This window comes from Nicotiana attenuata, chromosome 8 (genome assembly GCF_001879085.1).
Source record: "Nicotiana attenuata strain UT chromosome 8, NIATTr2, whole genome shotgun sequence".
NCBI classification, from domain to species: Eukaryota; Viridiplantae; Streptophyta; class Magnoliopsida; order Solanales; family Solanaceae; genus Nicotiana; species Nicotiana attenuata.
The window spans coordinates 45907215-45924132 of record NC_031996.1 but is presented as its reverse complement, the minus strand read 5'-3'; the positions used below and the strand labels follow the sequence as shown (position 1 = coordinate 45924132).

Here is a 16918-nt window from a genome sequence, read left to right as displayed (position 1 = left end):
CCATGTGCAAACTCCCGCTGTATGGGGAACGAATGGCCTCGACCCATTCTCGGATCCCCTCCAGAGGAGGCGGGGGCAACTTCTCGGCTGCAAAGCATCGAAATAGATCAATATTTACAACATGAGATATGAAGAAAGCGAGGCCAAAGTGGGCACTCCACTAGTCAAGGACGAAGACTTACGGGCAAAATTCCACACTTCTGAAAACCCAATTGGATCCGCTACAAGGTGCTCAGTCCGCACATAGAAAAAGTTATCAAAAAAATGACGATTGGTCCTGTCGTCCATCTTGACCACTAAACCTTTCGACCCTCGGGGACGCGCGTGGATCATAGTGCCGCGAATCTTTTGGGGAGCGAACAAGCTGAGCACGTGTCTCAGAGTGACCTCCCGACCCGCTAGCTCGGCGTACTTGATAAACATGAGGAACAGCTTGTACAGGTAAGGAGAGAGTTGGGCGGGACACACCTCATAATAGCGACAGAAGTCGACCACCAACATTGGAAGCGGAAGTGTGTACCCCACTAGGAAGGGGTAAGCATAGAACGAGCAGAACCCGGGACGGTCAATCTGGACCCTATCTTCTCTCTTTGCCGGTACCATCTCGACATAACCAGGAATACCCCATCGTGCCCTTAGATTCGCTATTCCGATCTCCCCTATAAAGGGAGGAATATTTACCTGCTCCGCACTACCATCGGTGCTGAAATCCACCACTGCCTTCCCCGGGCGGGATAAAATTTCCTCTACTGAAGGAACATCTTTGCACTCCATCGGGTCTACGTCTCCGTCTGCCGAAGCAGGGTCCCCGGCCGCCAGAGAGATAGTCGGAATATTATCGTGAGAAGGAGTTCCTGTCATCTTTAACTCGCAAAGAGAGGAGGGAGGAACTTTGAGGAAGAAGCGAGAAAGCTAAAGATTGCTGCGAGCAAAGGAGTCAAGAAGAGCTCAAACTAATAGAAAGGGAGATATTCTGGGAATTCTCTCGAAGATGAGCGATAAAGTGTGAGAAACGAGTAACAAACCCCTTCAATTTATAGGACACAAATTCTCCAGGGCACAAAAAACCAACGGTCGCCGCCAGAACCTGGCCGGGCATGAAACGATTCAGCTTTTCGGGAACGTGCGCCACTGTGACCGCTTGTACAAAGCTACATTTCGTTTATCAATCGGCTCTTCGGTATCAAAATTGTCGTGACGACATAAGAGTATTAGAAAGACGCCTCCGGGCAGTTTCGAAACTCATAACGCGACCAAAGAGACGCAAATCTAACTCCCTCCACGATTACGTCACAAAACGTCACAAACATTATCCTTCCGCCGAGGTCGGTAAGATACGACCCCGACGAATGGAAGGACTAACTGTGTTGGTCAGAATCTGACCACACAACCACAGCAGCAATGATCCCGTCCCGACCACCCTGCAGTAGTAATCAACGAACTCGACTTCATCTAAACGCTGCTATTTACGACATGAGCGTCGAGGTCGAGGCCTCCCCATGAGGGAGGTCACCTCCCCGACCCGGCCCGAATGAAATATGATAAGCACGAGAAGTTCTAGGCTATAAATAGAGGGCAGAAGAACCCCTTAATGGGGGAGGAGGATCCAAAAACAGAGGGGAACTCCATGAAAGAGAGATCAGACAATCTTATAAAGAGAGAGATTCCGCCTCCGAGAAGGGGGGGGGGGGGAGAAAGAATTTGATTGTAATCTCCTGAACCTCTCCAAGGAGAGGCAGGCCGAATTTCTATAATCAATAAAACCTCCCAAGTGTCATTTCAATTGACTCTTCTATCTTTTTGATTCTGTTCTTTGATCCAGTATTAATTATGGTTGACTATGATTTACTCCTTCATCTATGTTGATTGATTTGCTTAAAAAGTGTTAAACAACTTTTGAGTCAAACAAGTTGTATATTATAATACTCAGCTGTCACGACCCAAACCGATGGGCCGCGACGGATGCCCGGATTACACGTCGAACATTTTAAGCATGCATTTAAGATATAAACATGAATAACATACGTGAGGTAAACCTATCCAAAAGACATATGTACATCTATATACGGAATACAGTGGGCGAGCTGGCAAGGCTGCTATAAACAACTATGCCCAAAACTGGAAGACGACAAGGCCACCTACTATCCAACTGTACATGATTGTCTACATACCTCTAATAGAAAATACAGTTGTACAAGGACGGGACTGGGCCACGTCATACCCATATATGTATAATAGCATATCGTACCAAAATCAAAAGCAGTTATGGATCAAGTGGAGCACGCCAACTCTTGCTGATTAAGGATCCTAAGCAGGGGGACCATCAACTTGCCTACCTGCACCTACGGGCATGAAACGCAGGCCCCGAAAAATAGGGCGTCAGTACGGATAATGTACTGAGTATTTAAGGCATGGAAATCAGTACATAAGAGACATAGATGAAATATGGAATAAGGAACTCCGCCTATAAGTCTAAATAACTTTGCAAATCCTGAAACAGTTATAATATCATGCACGTGCGTGTAATTGTCGTGTCATGCATAGGTATAGGTGTAAGTAACATCATCAAGCCTCTGAGGGTATCCCATCATATCATCTCGGTCATTGTGGGCAAAATCATCAACATATACCAACTGACCAGGTGGTGGTGCGCATATAACGCCGTAACCTTTTCCCATATAATATACATATATACGCGTATATAACGCCATCTTCATACGTCAATATACATGTATAAATGCATAAGAAATACATTAATAAGGTTTTTCTCGGAATGCCATAAAAATTAAGATGCATTTCGAATAAATTTTATCAAATACGTATTTTTTTGAGATCCATGAATAGAAGATATAGTAATAATTCACATGGGGAATCAAGAATATAGACACCCCTAGTATTTCTATGAATAGAGTCATTTACGAAAGTTGCGTATTTTGCTCGTTTCATTAGTATTATTTGGAACATGCCAAAAAGAAAGAGGGATAGCCTTAACATACCTGGAGTAGGGGAAAATCCGTATAATATTCTTGGAAAAGAGTGCACCATACTCCTTTAGAACCGCAAAATTTTACATTGCTACGGTTCCAATAATTCTCGTTGAATTTTTTGGTTGCAAGAAGTCACGTTAAAGATTTGCTAACTTTCACTTCTGATTGTAGGGTGTATAAGGATTTGTAGGAATTTTTGGTTGTAGTCACGTTGAAAACTTATAAGATTTGCTAACTTTCACTTCTGATTGTAGCTTTTAGATTGCCTTACGTAGAGCCTTTCTATTCTTTCACAATGTCGGAAGATAAATATTTCTATTCTTTCAAAAATGTTGGAAGATAAGCATTTTTGGTATTAAAAGACTTGTAGCTTTTTTAATCACATGGCTTGTCTTGAAATTAGGTTGCCACCTAATCTAATGTGACCAAGAGTCATCTATTTGTTAGTGGCTTGCTGCCACGTGGGGTTGGATTTTTTTAATCTTTATTCACTTATTAGGTAATTAGGTAATGTCCCGTTACCCGGTAATTAACCAATTACCTGCATAATTAAGAATTATCTCAAATTACTTTAAATTCTACTCATTTTAAATATACTTTATACATCGTACTATCACGTTCATATGGTTCCTTGTATGGTACTAGTCCATAAATATCGGGTATTATCGCTCGGCCCGTATTTCGTCCCAAATCGACAACCTTCAACGAAACTCATTTTATTTTATTTGCTTACCTTCTTTGCTTTACGAATTTACTCATCATGTGTTTGAAATAGCCTAATGCTTATAATCTCAAGAAAATCTCATCCCCGAGTCTACGTCGATTAACTGAAGACGAAACTTTAACGTATGAAACCGCGAGATGTAACATCAGCATACTATCTAGAATATTCTGTACAAAATAGCTCTTATCTTCTTATTTCTTCTCTTTACTCAGATACACATATAGTTGTAGGCCCAAAGCATAAGCAGTCTGTTGGCCCCATAATTTAGTTGAGGCAGTACTGGTCCAAACCAATCAATTTAACCAGCCCAATCTTCTATGCCAACTTCATCAAAATCACTTGTACGCTTTAGATCATCAGAAGGAAAATAATCAAATACTCCGCCGGCAAAAGCTCCGTCAACACTCCCCTCAAGTGGGAGTCCGGAGATCGACTCCTAACTTGCCAAAAATATTCCGATGAAGAGGCCCCGCCAATCCTTTTGTGAATATGTCGGCGATTTGGGAAGAAGATGGAACAAACCATAGGGAAATAAGGCCATCCAACAAATTTTCACGAACAAAATGACAATCTATTTCAATATGTTTTGTTCGTTCGTGAATAATTGGGTTTTTTGCTATGTGAATTGCCGCTTGATTTCCATAGCGGACGAAAATCGGAAGGGAAGGATATACAGAGAGATCGGAAAGAAGTCGCACAACCCAGGAAAGTTCTACAACAAGACGGCGAATAGATCGATATGCAGCTTCCGCCGAAGAGAGAGATAGAGAGATCACCTGTTGTTTCTTCGATTTCCAAGAGATAGGGCAATTGCCCAGACATAAGAAGACTCCACTCGCGGATTGCCGAGTATCCGAACAGGACGCCCAATCTGCGCCATAAAAGCCTAAAATTTGAAAAGAAGGGTCAGAAGAGAAGAAAAGACCCAAACTTGGATTATTTCGAACATATCGGAGTGTGTGCAAAGCTGCCTGAAAGTGGCCAGATCTCGGAGAATGTATATATTGACTCAAAGTTTGTACATCAAACGACATATCAGGTCGAGTGTGTGAGGAAGTTTAATTTCCACAAAAGTCTCCGATAAATTATTGGGTCTGGCAAGAGATCTCCTGAATCTACTGTGAGCTTAATATTCGGATCAAGTGGAGTGGATACTGTCCGTGAACGTAAAGAATCAAATTCAGAAAGAAGGTCAAGTGTAAACTTCCTTTGAGTGATAATAATACCTCCAGGTTCGTGCAAAATTTCCATTCCTAAGAAATAATTTGCCTCTCCTAGGTCCTTGATTCTAAATTCAGAGTCAAGACAAGACTTTACTTAACAGATTTCTGCTCGATCATTTCCTGTCAGGAGAATATTGTCGACATAGACTGCCAATATAGTCGTCAAAGTCCTAGAAGACTTGAAAAATAAATAATAATTGTTGATTGATGAAGTAAAACCTCCGGAACCCAATGCGGAGGAAAGACGAGCATACCATTGGCGGGAGGCCTGTTTGAGTATGTAAAGGGGTTAACGAAGACGACATACATGTGTTGGACTCGGAGGATCAATTCCTGGTGGAAATTTCATGAACACCTCTTCGTCCAAATCACCGTGAAGAAAGTCGTTATTGACGTCAAATTGGTATATTCTCCATCTCTTCTTAACTGCAACAGTTAATATACACCTGACAGACGTCATTTTCACCATTGGTGAAAAAGTTTCCGTATAGTCTATTCCCTCTATTTGTGTATCCCCTCTTATCACTAATCTTGCTTTTAATCTCTCCAAATTTCCATGAGATTTGACTTTAACTTTGTATACCCATTTGCAGGGTAATGCCAAAGGTAGTGGAAGAACATCGCAATGTTGTTAGATTTTAGTGCATCGAGTTCCCTTGCCATAGCTGTTTGCCAACCAGGATGAAGTGCTGCTTCTCGGTAAGAATTTGGTTCAGATATTTGACATATGGTATTAACTAAGTGTTGATTTGTTTGTGAAAGAGCAGAAAAGGAATAAGAGCAAAAAGGGTTTAGAGGAGGATTTGGTGAAAACATAGAGTAAGCAGCATCACATATATAATCAGATAAATACATAGGTGCATTATGTTCTCTAGTTGATCTGTGTAGCCCTTCTGCTGGATGTGAATCAACTCTAGTGTAGACAAAGTACCGATGGGAGATCCTGAAGCTCTAGCATTAGGAGAAGACAAGGAAGTCAAAACTGGTGTCATTAAATTAGGTGAAACAGATTCTTGAGATAGAAGAAAAGATTGGTAAGATTTCATTAGAGATAGGGAAACTAGCTGGGAATAACTTTGACATTGGAGTGGAATAGGAAAAAGGAAAACTGGATTCAAAAAACTTGACATCCCTGGATACAAACACTTGATTTGCTTGAAGATTCAAAATCTTATATCCCATTTTTGCAAAAGGATAACCCAAAAAGACTCCAAGAATAGCTCTAGATTGTAATTTATCACAATTCCTAGATAAAGTTGAAGTGAAACACAAACAACCAAAAGGCCTTAAACGGGAATAATCTGGGACCTTTACAGATAAAATCTGATAAGGGGACTTATTGTTCAAAACTCTTGAAGGAAATCTATTAATTAAATATGTTGTTGTTAATAAGCAGTCACCCCAGTATTTCTTAGGCAAATGAGACTGAAATAAAACAGCTCTACAAGTCTCTAGTAAGTGCTTATTGTTGATGCCCAATTTTTTCCTATAATATTTTAAAATGCATATATACTTTCAAAGCTATGCATTAGCATCAATTGATATTTTTTCATAATAGTGTTTTATTTATATAAATGATTACAAAATTGCATCACAAGCTCTATAACATTTTATTGATTTAATTTTGCTATTTATAGCCATATTAAGTTCCATTTATTTCACAAATGGCCAGATTTTATACCTGTTGGTTATAATTGCATTGATTTTGTAATTATAGCCCACGTACACATCACTGCATGATTTTACCAGAAATTGGTCCCTTATATTTTTAAGATATTGAATATTTATTTTAAAGCACCTTTGTGCATGAAAATTATTTTTTTCTCATTGTTAATTATTTTTATAAAATATTTTTTATCAATTATTTGGGTATTTAACAAATAGCCTTTTAATTTCTCTAATTTTTGGACCTAACCCACTAAGACTAGGCCCAAATCCACCCTAGCCCAAACCTAGAGACCTCTACCCGGCCTCAAACCACTCTAATCCTGTCCGTTGATCATAGAGATCAACGACCATCGTTCCTCATTTCCTTTTTTTTATTCCTAATGACCCCTAACCCTAAATCTTTTTCTCCATACAGTCGCCCTCGAATCCTCTCCTCTCCGTTCTCTCTAAGACCTAAACCCCAATTCTCAGGCGCCATCACCGGCTTAGCCCTCCGTTTGATGATGTTTCTTCGTCGTCTCAAGCCTCTACTGGCCTCCTACTTGCCATGGTTCATCAGTTTCCTAAATCCTTAAGAAGATCTCAAGGGACCTAGGCGGTCTGGTTTGCACCTTTGATATCTTTGCCTGTTTCAGGTCGTTTGCTCGACCATGAGTAAGAAACCTTTCTTATTTTGCTACAAATCCATGGTTTTCTAAGCATATGTTCTCGTCTCTATGGCACTTTCTAAAAACCCTAATTTTTCACATGTTTTCCTTGAAAGTTTTTTGATTTTCAACTGATTTCCCCTTTTTTTCCTAAACTAGGGTTAATTATAAGTCATTTTCTCAAGGTCTTTCTGATTTTTAAATGTTTAATCAATTATCCTTTAGTGTTCTTGACTGATTTACGCAAAGGTTGCTTAAACCCTAGTCAATTTATGTGAAACTCTGATTTTCTGATTTTTTTTGCTTCAATTCTGAGTTTTCAATGTTACCAGTTGTATTGATTCACTTTGTATCTTTGACCTACACGATTTTCCTTTGTCAATGCATTGCTCTGTGATTTTTTCCCTAACTAATCTCTATTAGGGTTTTTGAATCAATTTTCCAGTTAACTTCTCTATGTTTATAAAGTTTTACTTAGTCTACTTTATTTATGGGAATCGATATATTCTTTCCAGAATTATTGTTAATCTGGTTGATTGATTTGCTCTGTTAAGAATCTGTACTCCTAAGTCTTGCCTGTTTCTATTTACTGATTCCTTTACATGATTCTTCCCTTAATTAAACCCCTAATTATTTTATTCCGAAGTTCTTTATTTGGTTTGATTTGAACTCCTTTCCTTAATTAGACCTCTGATTCTGTACTCCTTTATTTAGCATGATTTGAACCTCTTGCCTTAATTAGTTCCTGTCATTACCGTTGGCTAATTGCCCTTAATTAAGGCGAAGACTGTGATGAACCTCTTTGTGTGATTGATTCTGTGATCCCTTAATTACTGACTATTGATTCCTTTACCTTATTTGCTCTACTCTTGAACTACTATATAAACTCTCTTATTTAACTTCTTAACACACAAACACAAGTTAAAAGAACACACACTCACACTCAAACTCTTTTTTCTTTCTCTGCTACTTGTGATAACTCTTTGTCTAACCGGCTGAAAGCCAAGGCTAGATATTGGAACTACACCTGCTTTATATTCTGCACTCTTTTCTTCAACTGGTATGTCTCTAGTTAAATTTTTGAAACCTAAACCCTATGTGTTTCATTCCTGCACTAGTTCATTGACTATGAATTCAACCTGTCTTCCTGTTTACTTCTTTGCTTAGCATGTCTAAATTCTGTCCTGTTCAATGTATGATTAGCATGTCTACACTTCACCTAGTTATCTGATACTTAACCAGCCTATTTGTGAATATCTGTTTAATCCCTAACTGTGTGATCATGTTGGTTATTTGATGTATGTGATTGACCCAGCCTGTATATTTAATCCTGTTCAAGACATGTCCTACTTTCTATATTACATCTGTGATCTATGTCTTAACTGTTTACTATTCATGACTAACCTGCTAAGTCTCTAAGACCCTAAGTGTTTTATGCAGTTGTTGTCTGTATGTTTCCTCTATACCATATCCATGTACCCCCAAATATGACTCTTATGTCTCCCCAATCCCTTTATCCCTGTGTGAGATCTGTTTATTGAGTGTTTCTGAATCTGGATGTTTTATGACCAATTGATTGTTTGCTGTTTTTTCAAAAAAAATATATTTTGGTACTCTTCTCAAACTGTTTTCTCACTACCAAACTAGTTTCTATTTCAGAAAACCTTTTTACTCTTAGAGTCATCTTTATGCTGTTTTCCCTAAATCTTTCAAACTGTGTCAAGCACTCTCACTTTACTCTTAGATTATTAAGTTCTGCCCCTCTAGTATGTGTACTGCTTAGGGATCCTTGAGATCCCTCTGAACTCTGGCATATCAGGGCTGGCCCTTCCGTACTGCACATAATCAATCCCCATTTGAGAATTGGTCTTGGTGTGAGCACTGCCCGGGATCCTTGAGATCCCTAGGGAACTCTGACACACCTGGACATTCATTGGCTATGAGGTTCTTGGCATTTGAGCCTACACTGAAGGCCTAGTACTCCCAGGTTTATTTTGGGCCTGCATCAGGCTCCCTATAGTCTAATTTATATTTTATTTATGTAATTTATGCAATCCTGGTCTGTAATAACTCTTTGTAAATAGATATTGGGGTAACTAGTGAAAAAGGGAGGGTAGCTATATGATTCTGTGGGGTAAACTAGGTGGAAACCATGCTTTAGATTTTACATTGTGATGAGTCGCTGTAGAAATCATGTTTTAGGTTTGTATGACGCATTAGATATCATGATTTAGGATTGCTATGCTTACTCGCATTAAATCATGCAAAATTCATGCATTAGATATCTTGACTTAGGACAATCATATTTACTGCTTCTGCATATCACATGTTATATAGTTCATCATTTCACTTCTGATTCTGCATAAGTCGCTATCACTTAGAAATCCTGCCATTAGGTTACTAATACTGTTTAAAATAAAAATAACCTTCTCCATGTACATTAGAGATCCTGTTTTAGGACTGCATGTATATCTGTTTTGAAACATGTCGCTAACATAAGTAGGTTAAAACAGACCCCACACATAGGTACCATATTCTGGTATGAATCAGTATAAAATCACCTACTATATATTCATCACTTAGATCAACATGCCTATAGAGATAAAATGACTTCAAATTGTTTAAAGTGGTTCCTAGATTATGACTGCCTATACACGCCTAGGCAAGCCTCAGGCCGTTAGATTGTGAAATCAGGTTCTGTTTATGTGTGAAATTGTCCAGGCTTAACAGGCTATAAAACCAGTAGGCAAACTGGTTAGGATTCTGCCACTTCCCTTAAAACAAACGCTGTATGTTCTGTTCTGTAATGTTCATCTAGATATCATGTTCCTAGGTTTTCTGAATTTCATTAAAATCAATTGTTTGAGACGTGCTACTTATTTGCCTATGTATATGTGGAGGTAAATATGAGCCTTTTATCTGCTTCCTTAATTGACAGTCCTATGTGTTATTTGTTCCCGCCTAGACTTTTGCCTTTTAAACACCTTAGGATTGTCTAGAACTACCTAAGTCTAGAGGTCCTAAACTCCTCTGGGACCGCTAGGAATGGATGGATAAAGCATTCTTAGAGTTCATTAATTAAACTCGCTTATAACCACTAAGGGGAGGGTAATGGGTAGTAAAGGATATGATGACCTGCGCGCTAATGTCACGTGTAGCCCCTCTAGTTGAGGAGGATTATCTGGCATTGCACAGATTGATCCTATAGGCAAATCATATTAGGACTTCCCTTTCCCAATTCACATGTGTTGAAACTTTCTAAACTTCTTTTCCTTTACATATATGTGTTTAAACTGTCTAAACCTCCTTGATCATATATGTATTTAGAATGTGTAAACTACCTTTATTTGCAAATATGTGCTGAGACTGCTTACTTGTTAATTGACTAATTCACATAGTTCGGCCGGGACCTACCGTTGTGGACCGCGAGGGGTAGCTAACACCTTCCCCTCGAGGTTATTTCGAGCTCTTACCCTAATCTCTAGTAATGCAAACTGGTCACATGAGTTAATTTCTCTAGGTGCCCCAACACACCTTAATCCGTTATGTGGCGACTCTTTCAAACACCCAATTCCCAAAAGGAAAAGAGTTGTTCCCCCCATGAATGTCGAAACCCGGACTTCCCCGGTGAAGGAAAAATGGGGCGCGACACTTATGTTTTCTTTCAACTACCCCATTTTGTTGTGGGGTGGAAATGCAAGAAGTATGGTGAATTATTCCTTTTGAAGTAAAGAAATCTAAAGGAATTGAGCCTTTTCCTAACTCATACGCATTGTCTGATCTAATAATTTTTACTTAGCTGAAAACTGCCTCTCTATAAGAGTTAAAAAGGATATAAGAGTGGGAAAAGCATTAGACTTTGTGGATAGCAGATAGGCCCAAGTTGCCCTTGAAAAATCATCTGCAATTGTGAGAAAATATCTTTCTCCCTTGTAAGTTGGAACATTGTAGGACCCCAAGTATCCATGTCTAATAACTCAAAACATTCTTTGGTAGTAATTGAACTTGTTGGAAAAGGCAACTTGGATTGTCTTGCCATTGGGCAAATATCACATGGAAAAGATTGCTTATCTGAAGATGAAAGAGATATTTTTTATATTCTTCATTGCATGATAAGGCAAATGTCCCAATATTAAATGCCAAAGTTTGTTAGAACTCATAGAATCAGAAACTACAACTTCATTGATATTTGGACTTTCATTAGATGGAAAAGATTCATTTACAGACGCTTGAACAAATTCAGAAACTGGAGTACAAGATTGAACAGGTGACTCTGAATTAACAGCACTACAAGTCTTAACATGATTTTTAGGGAATGAAAACATAGACTTAACAGGAATAGAAACAGAATTTGACATAGACTTAAGAGGAACAGAAACAGAATTTGACACCCTAGACTGAGTTGAAACATCTTCCAGCACATAGAGACCAGCAATAGCTTCGCGAAATACCACTTGCCTATTCAGAGAAGGGGCATGTACAAAACATTTGATTTTAGTAAAAAATACATCACAATTAAGCTGCTTACATAATTGGTAAACAGATAAGAGTTTATGCTTGAAACTGGGAACATAAAGAACATTTTGTAGCTCAAGATCAGGTGATAAAGCTACACTCCCTAAACTAGTGACTTTAACTCTGTAAGAATTTGGTAGAGTAACTTGAATGGGTACAGAAAGTTCCTTAAAGTTGTTTAAGAGAGCTTTATCATGAGTCATATGTTGAGAGGCACCAGAATCTATTATCCAAAACTTAGATGTTGAAAAGGCAGTAAAACAGGATATAAAGGTGTGAAAAGCATAACATTTACTCACAAAGTTGGCACTAGCATTAGCATCAGAACCTGAAGCATTAGAACCTCCACCCTGGACAAATTGAATCATATGTATCAGTTGTTCACACTGCTCTTTAGTAAAACCTTGTGAGTTCATCAGACTTGGTATAACATCACCAGAAACAACTCCATTTCCTGGTCCTTTACTTTCCTCAATAGCTGCAATATTAACTTGGGCACTCCCATAGTTTATCTCTGGCTTAGTAAACTTAAAAGACTGTGGATAACCAACAAGTTTGTAGCATTTTTCCTTTTGATGTCCAGGTTTCTTACAGTATGAGCAAAACATATTACTTCTCCTTGGTTCATTGCTACTGTTCTGATTTCCCTCCCCTTGTGACTCTTCATGCAAGATGATTGAATAAGCTTGGGAAGTAGTGGGAAGGGGCTTCATCATGAGTATGTTTGCCCTCACACCAGAATAACTCTCATTTAATCCCATTAAAAATTGAATGAACTTTTGGTCTTCATTCATCTTGTGATTGTGAGTTAGCCTCATATTTGCATTCACAACAGCAAGTCATGAAGGTATTGAGGACCTTTATTTGATCTCAAATCCTTTTGAGTCTGGTAAAGTAAGTTGCCATATCATTTGTTCCCTGGGAAATATTGTTGAGTTCCCTCTGTAGTTGGAAAAGCTTTGCACCATCAACTTGCCCATACCTTTCTTCCAACTCACCCCAAAGTTCTTCAACAACAGTCTGAGAGTAAATCACACTCTCAGCTATGTCTTTGCTCAAGGAGTTCAATAGCCAAGCAATGACCATGTCATTGCACCTTCTCCACTGGTCAAACAAAGGTGAGTCTTCAATTGGTTTTTGACAAGTTCCATTATTGAAACCTAGTTTGTTCTTAGCAGAAAGAGAGATTAATACACCCCTCCTCCAATTTCCATAACTTGTTCCATCAAAACTGACATTGATGAGATTCATTCCAGGTGAATCTGATGAGTTGAGGAAGTAAGTATGAGCTCCATCAACCAAATTTGAAACTACAACAGTGACATTTCCGGTTAAGGTTCCACTAGCTGGAAGAGGAGTTTCTGTAGTGTGTGTCATTGTAAGTGAGAAACAAATAAAGAAGAGCTGGAAAAGGAAAATAGATGACTCAAAATGGAGAAATCAGATCTGGATATTTAGAGCACCTGCTCTGATACCATGAAGATAAATGAATTTTTTCAGAAGAATCCCCTATGATTTCTGTATTTCTCTGTCTTGTATTACACTGTATGTGTCCTATTATATACACAAAGGACTAAATAAAATGACAAAGGTCTCTAACAGACTCGGTATAAATGAGACAAAGAATGAATGCTGTATATTATCCTACTCAACAGACTATCTAGAATATTCTGTACAAAATAGCTCTTATCTTCTTATTTCTTCGTTTTACTCAGATACACATATAATTGTAGGCCCAAAGCATAAGTAGTCTATTGGCCCAATAATTTAGTTGAGGCAGTACTGGTCCAAACCAACCAACTTAACCAACCGAGTCTTCTATGCCAACTTCATCAAAATCTCTTGTACGCTTTAGATCATCAGAAGGAAAATAATCAAATACTCCATCGGCAAAAGCTCCGTCAACAGAATATAAGAACCATCTTAAATTTTGACTTTTTTGTCACGACCCCAAACCGGACCCGGTCGTGATGGCGCCTCTCGTGAAGACAAGGCCAGCCGATACAATTTCCCAAGTCAACCATTTTCCATTAAAAGTGGTTTTTATACCATTAATAAACCGTTAATCTCATAATGAACATTTAAAAGAAAAATACGGAATAATTACAAAGCCCGACATCAGAGTGTCACTAGTCATGAGCATCTACCAAGGTCTGAATACACAAAACAGTAAAAAATGTACTAAGTACAAAAATGAAAATGAGAAGAAGGAAGCGGTGCTGCGAACGTCGTGCAACCACCTTGCTAACTCTGATGACTCCGCGTCTGAGCAACCAACACCCGCTACCGGGTTCCGAAATACCTGAATCTGCACACGAAGTGCAGGGAGTAATGTGAGTACTCCAACCCAGTAAGTAATAAGAGTAAATAAAGACTGAGCTGTAGGAAACAATGAATCCACATTTATGTTAAACTCAATAAGCACACAGGCTGCTAATTCAAAATACGAGTCAATCGCCTCCTTTAAAATCCAACTTTTGGTAAAAATCATTTAAAATGCCTTCCGACAGATTCAGTAGGGGTTCAATACCATTTTTAATAAAAGAGCTGAAAACCATAATCGGCCCCTCGGGCAAAACATAGTTCGCAAACAGCCCCTCGGGCAAAACAGGAGTCATAAACACCTCCTAACAAGAAAATCTCAGTGGAAATAACAAAAAAAAAGCCAAATCAGTGATTAAGTTCTGAACATCTCATAAACCCCAGGTTAAATGAAAGTTGTTAAAAACATTTATCTAACATTTTCGACAGAAGCTCAGTATAAAGATGAGTGAAAACTGTCATTAAATCAACATATTCGATAGAAACTCACTCTAAAGAGCGGTGAAAATCAATAAGTTCATAATCAGGCCCCTCAGGCAAACATCATTCATGTGCATGTATATATCTATCGCCCCTCGGGCTAGCCTCTTAGTCACTTGTGACTCAACTCCTACCAATCAGCGCTCACACTCAGCACTCACGCTCAATAGGTACCATATAGTAACCGCTTCGGCGTGCAACCCGATCCATACATCGCTGCAGCGTGCAGCTCGATCCATATATATAGTCGACTGCGCTCACTGGGGGTGTACAGACTCCGGAGGGGCTCCTACAGCCCAAGCGCTATATCACTGCGGCGTGCAGCCCGATCCAACATATCGCTGCGGGGTGCAACCCGATCCACATACGTATATATAAATATATTGCTGCGGTGTGCAGCCCGATCCATAGATATATAATCCTCATAACCAGGCCCTCGGCCTCTCTCAGTCATTAACCTCACAATCAGACTCTCGCTCTATCTCAACCATCAACCTCACGATCACTCGGACCATCAGTAAAACAGGGAACTCAACCCAAATAGTTTTCACATTTTTTAAGAAATAAAGTGATAAAGCCAGATTTAAACAATAAACAGGTAACACATGACTGAGGATATGCTTTCAAAACAAATAGAGTGAGGAAAAATAGTAAAAATGCCCCTAAGGGTCTCAATAGATCGGCACAAGGCCCCAAACGTGGCATACAACCCAAAATATAATATCAATCTCTGGAACATGGAAGGTTTCAAATCAAATACGCGACTTAACAGTCGTACGAGACGGACCAAGTCACAATCCCCAACGGTGCACAACTCCACGCTCGTCATCTAGCGTGTGCGCCACCTCAAAGTAACACCACAATGTGTAATCCGGGGTTTCAAAACCTCAGGACCGTATTTACAATCATTTCTTACCTCAACCCGGTCCAAACTCTAGCCCACAATGCCTCGCCCACGCGAATCGACCTCCGGATTCTCCAAACCTAGCCACAATCAGTGCATAATCATGAAAATATGCTAAGGGAACGAAGCCCACTCGAAATATCCAATTTAGCATCAAAATCCCGAAATTGCTCAAACCCGGCCCCCGGGCCCACGTCTCGGAATTCAAAAATTTTCACATAAACGAATTCCTTATCTCCCCACGAGTTCATACATAGCAAGAACATCAAAATCCATCCATAAATGGCCCTTCAAATCCCAAATGTTTGGTTTCCAATTTCCAAGCCCTAGCTCTTAAATTTTAGGCTTAATTCCATGATTAATTAGGTGGAATTCACACAAGAATCGAGTATTGAGTTCAAAAATCTTACCTCCAAGTGATTCCCTTCGATTCCCTCTTCAAATCCTTCACAAAAGCTCCAAAAATTGCTCAACAATGGGGAAAATAGACCAAAAGTCGCAGACAAGGGCTATAAAAACATTCTGCCCAGGCTTTAAAAGCCTTCTTCGCGAACGCGGGATGATCATTGCGTTCGCGATGAACAAAACACCAGCCATCAAAAATTTCTCTATGCGTTCGCGGCACCAGCCTCGCGAACGAGATACACACTGGACACTGAACTACGCGAACGCGGCCCAATACTCGCGAACGCGATGAATAACTTGACTTCAAACCCAGCTGACCACTTCCTTCTATGCGAACGCGACATGGACCTCGCGAACGCGATGAACGAGATTCCAACCCTTCGCGAACGCGGAGTCTTCATCGCGATCGCGAAGGCCAAATCCTCAACCTCACCAGTTAACCCTTCGCGAACGCGAGGGCCTACTCGCGAACGCGAAGGTCAATTTTCCTAAAATCCTTCAGCAGTTTTTCTGCAACTTTTCAACACAAGAAATGGTCTGATTGACCACCCAAAACTCACCCGAGGCCCTCGGGACCTCAACTAAGCATGCCAACATATCCCATAACCTTATTCAAACTTGTTCCAACCTTCGGAACGCTCAAAACAACATCGAATCACCCAAAACACATCGGATTTAAACCAAACTTTCAAAAATCTTTCAATTTCCACTTTTGATCAAAAATCCAACCAAACCACGTCCGAATGACCTGAAATTTTGCACACACGTCCCAAAATGACACAACAGTGCTACTGCAACGGTCGGGATTTCATTCCGACCTCTATATTAAAATCTCACCCTTCAACCGGAAAACGCCGAAATCTAAATTTTGCCAATTCAAGCCTAAACCTTCCATGGACTTCCAAAATGCATTCCGATCACGCTCCTAAGTCCCAAATCACCTAACGGAGCTAACCAAACCATAAAAATTCCAATCCGAGATCATATACAAACAAGTCAAATCTTGGTCAAACCTTTTAAATTTCAAGTTTCAAACTGAGGAC

General features: G+C 39.5%; 1 protein-coding gene across 1 annotated transcript; it reads right to left on the bottom strand.

Annotated features, from left to right (window-relative positions):
- LOC109231728 lies at window positions 12635-13141 on the bottom strand. The gene has a single exon (XM_019397365.1). It carries the CDS (start codon window positions 13139-13141, stop codon window positions 12635-12637), a length of 507 nt encoding a protein of 168 aa, XP_019252910.1.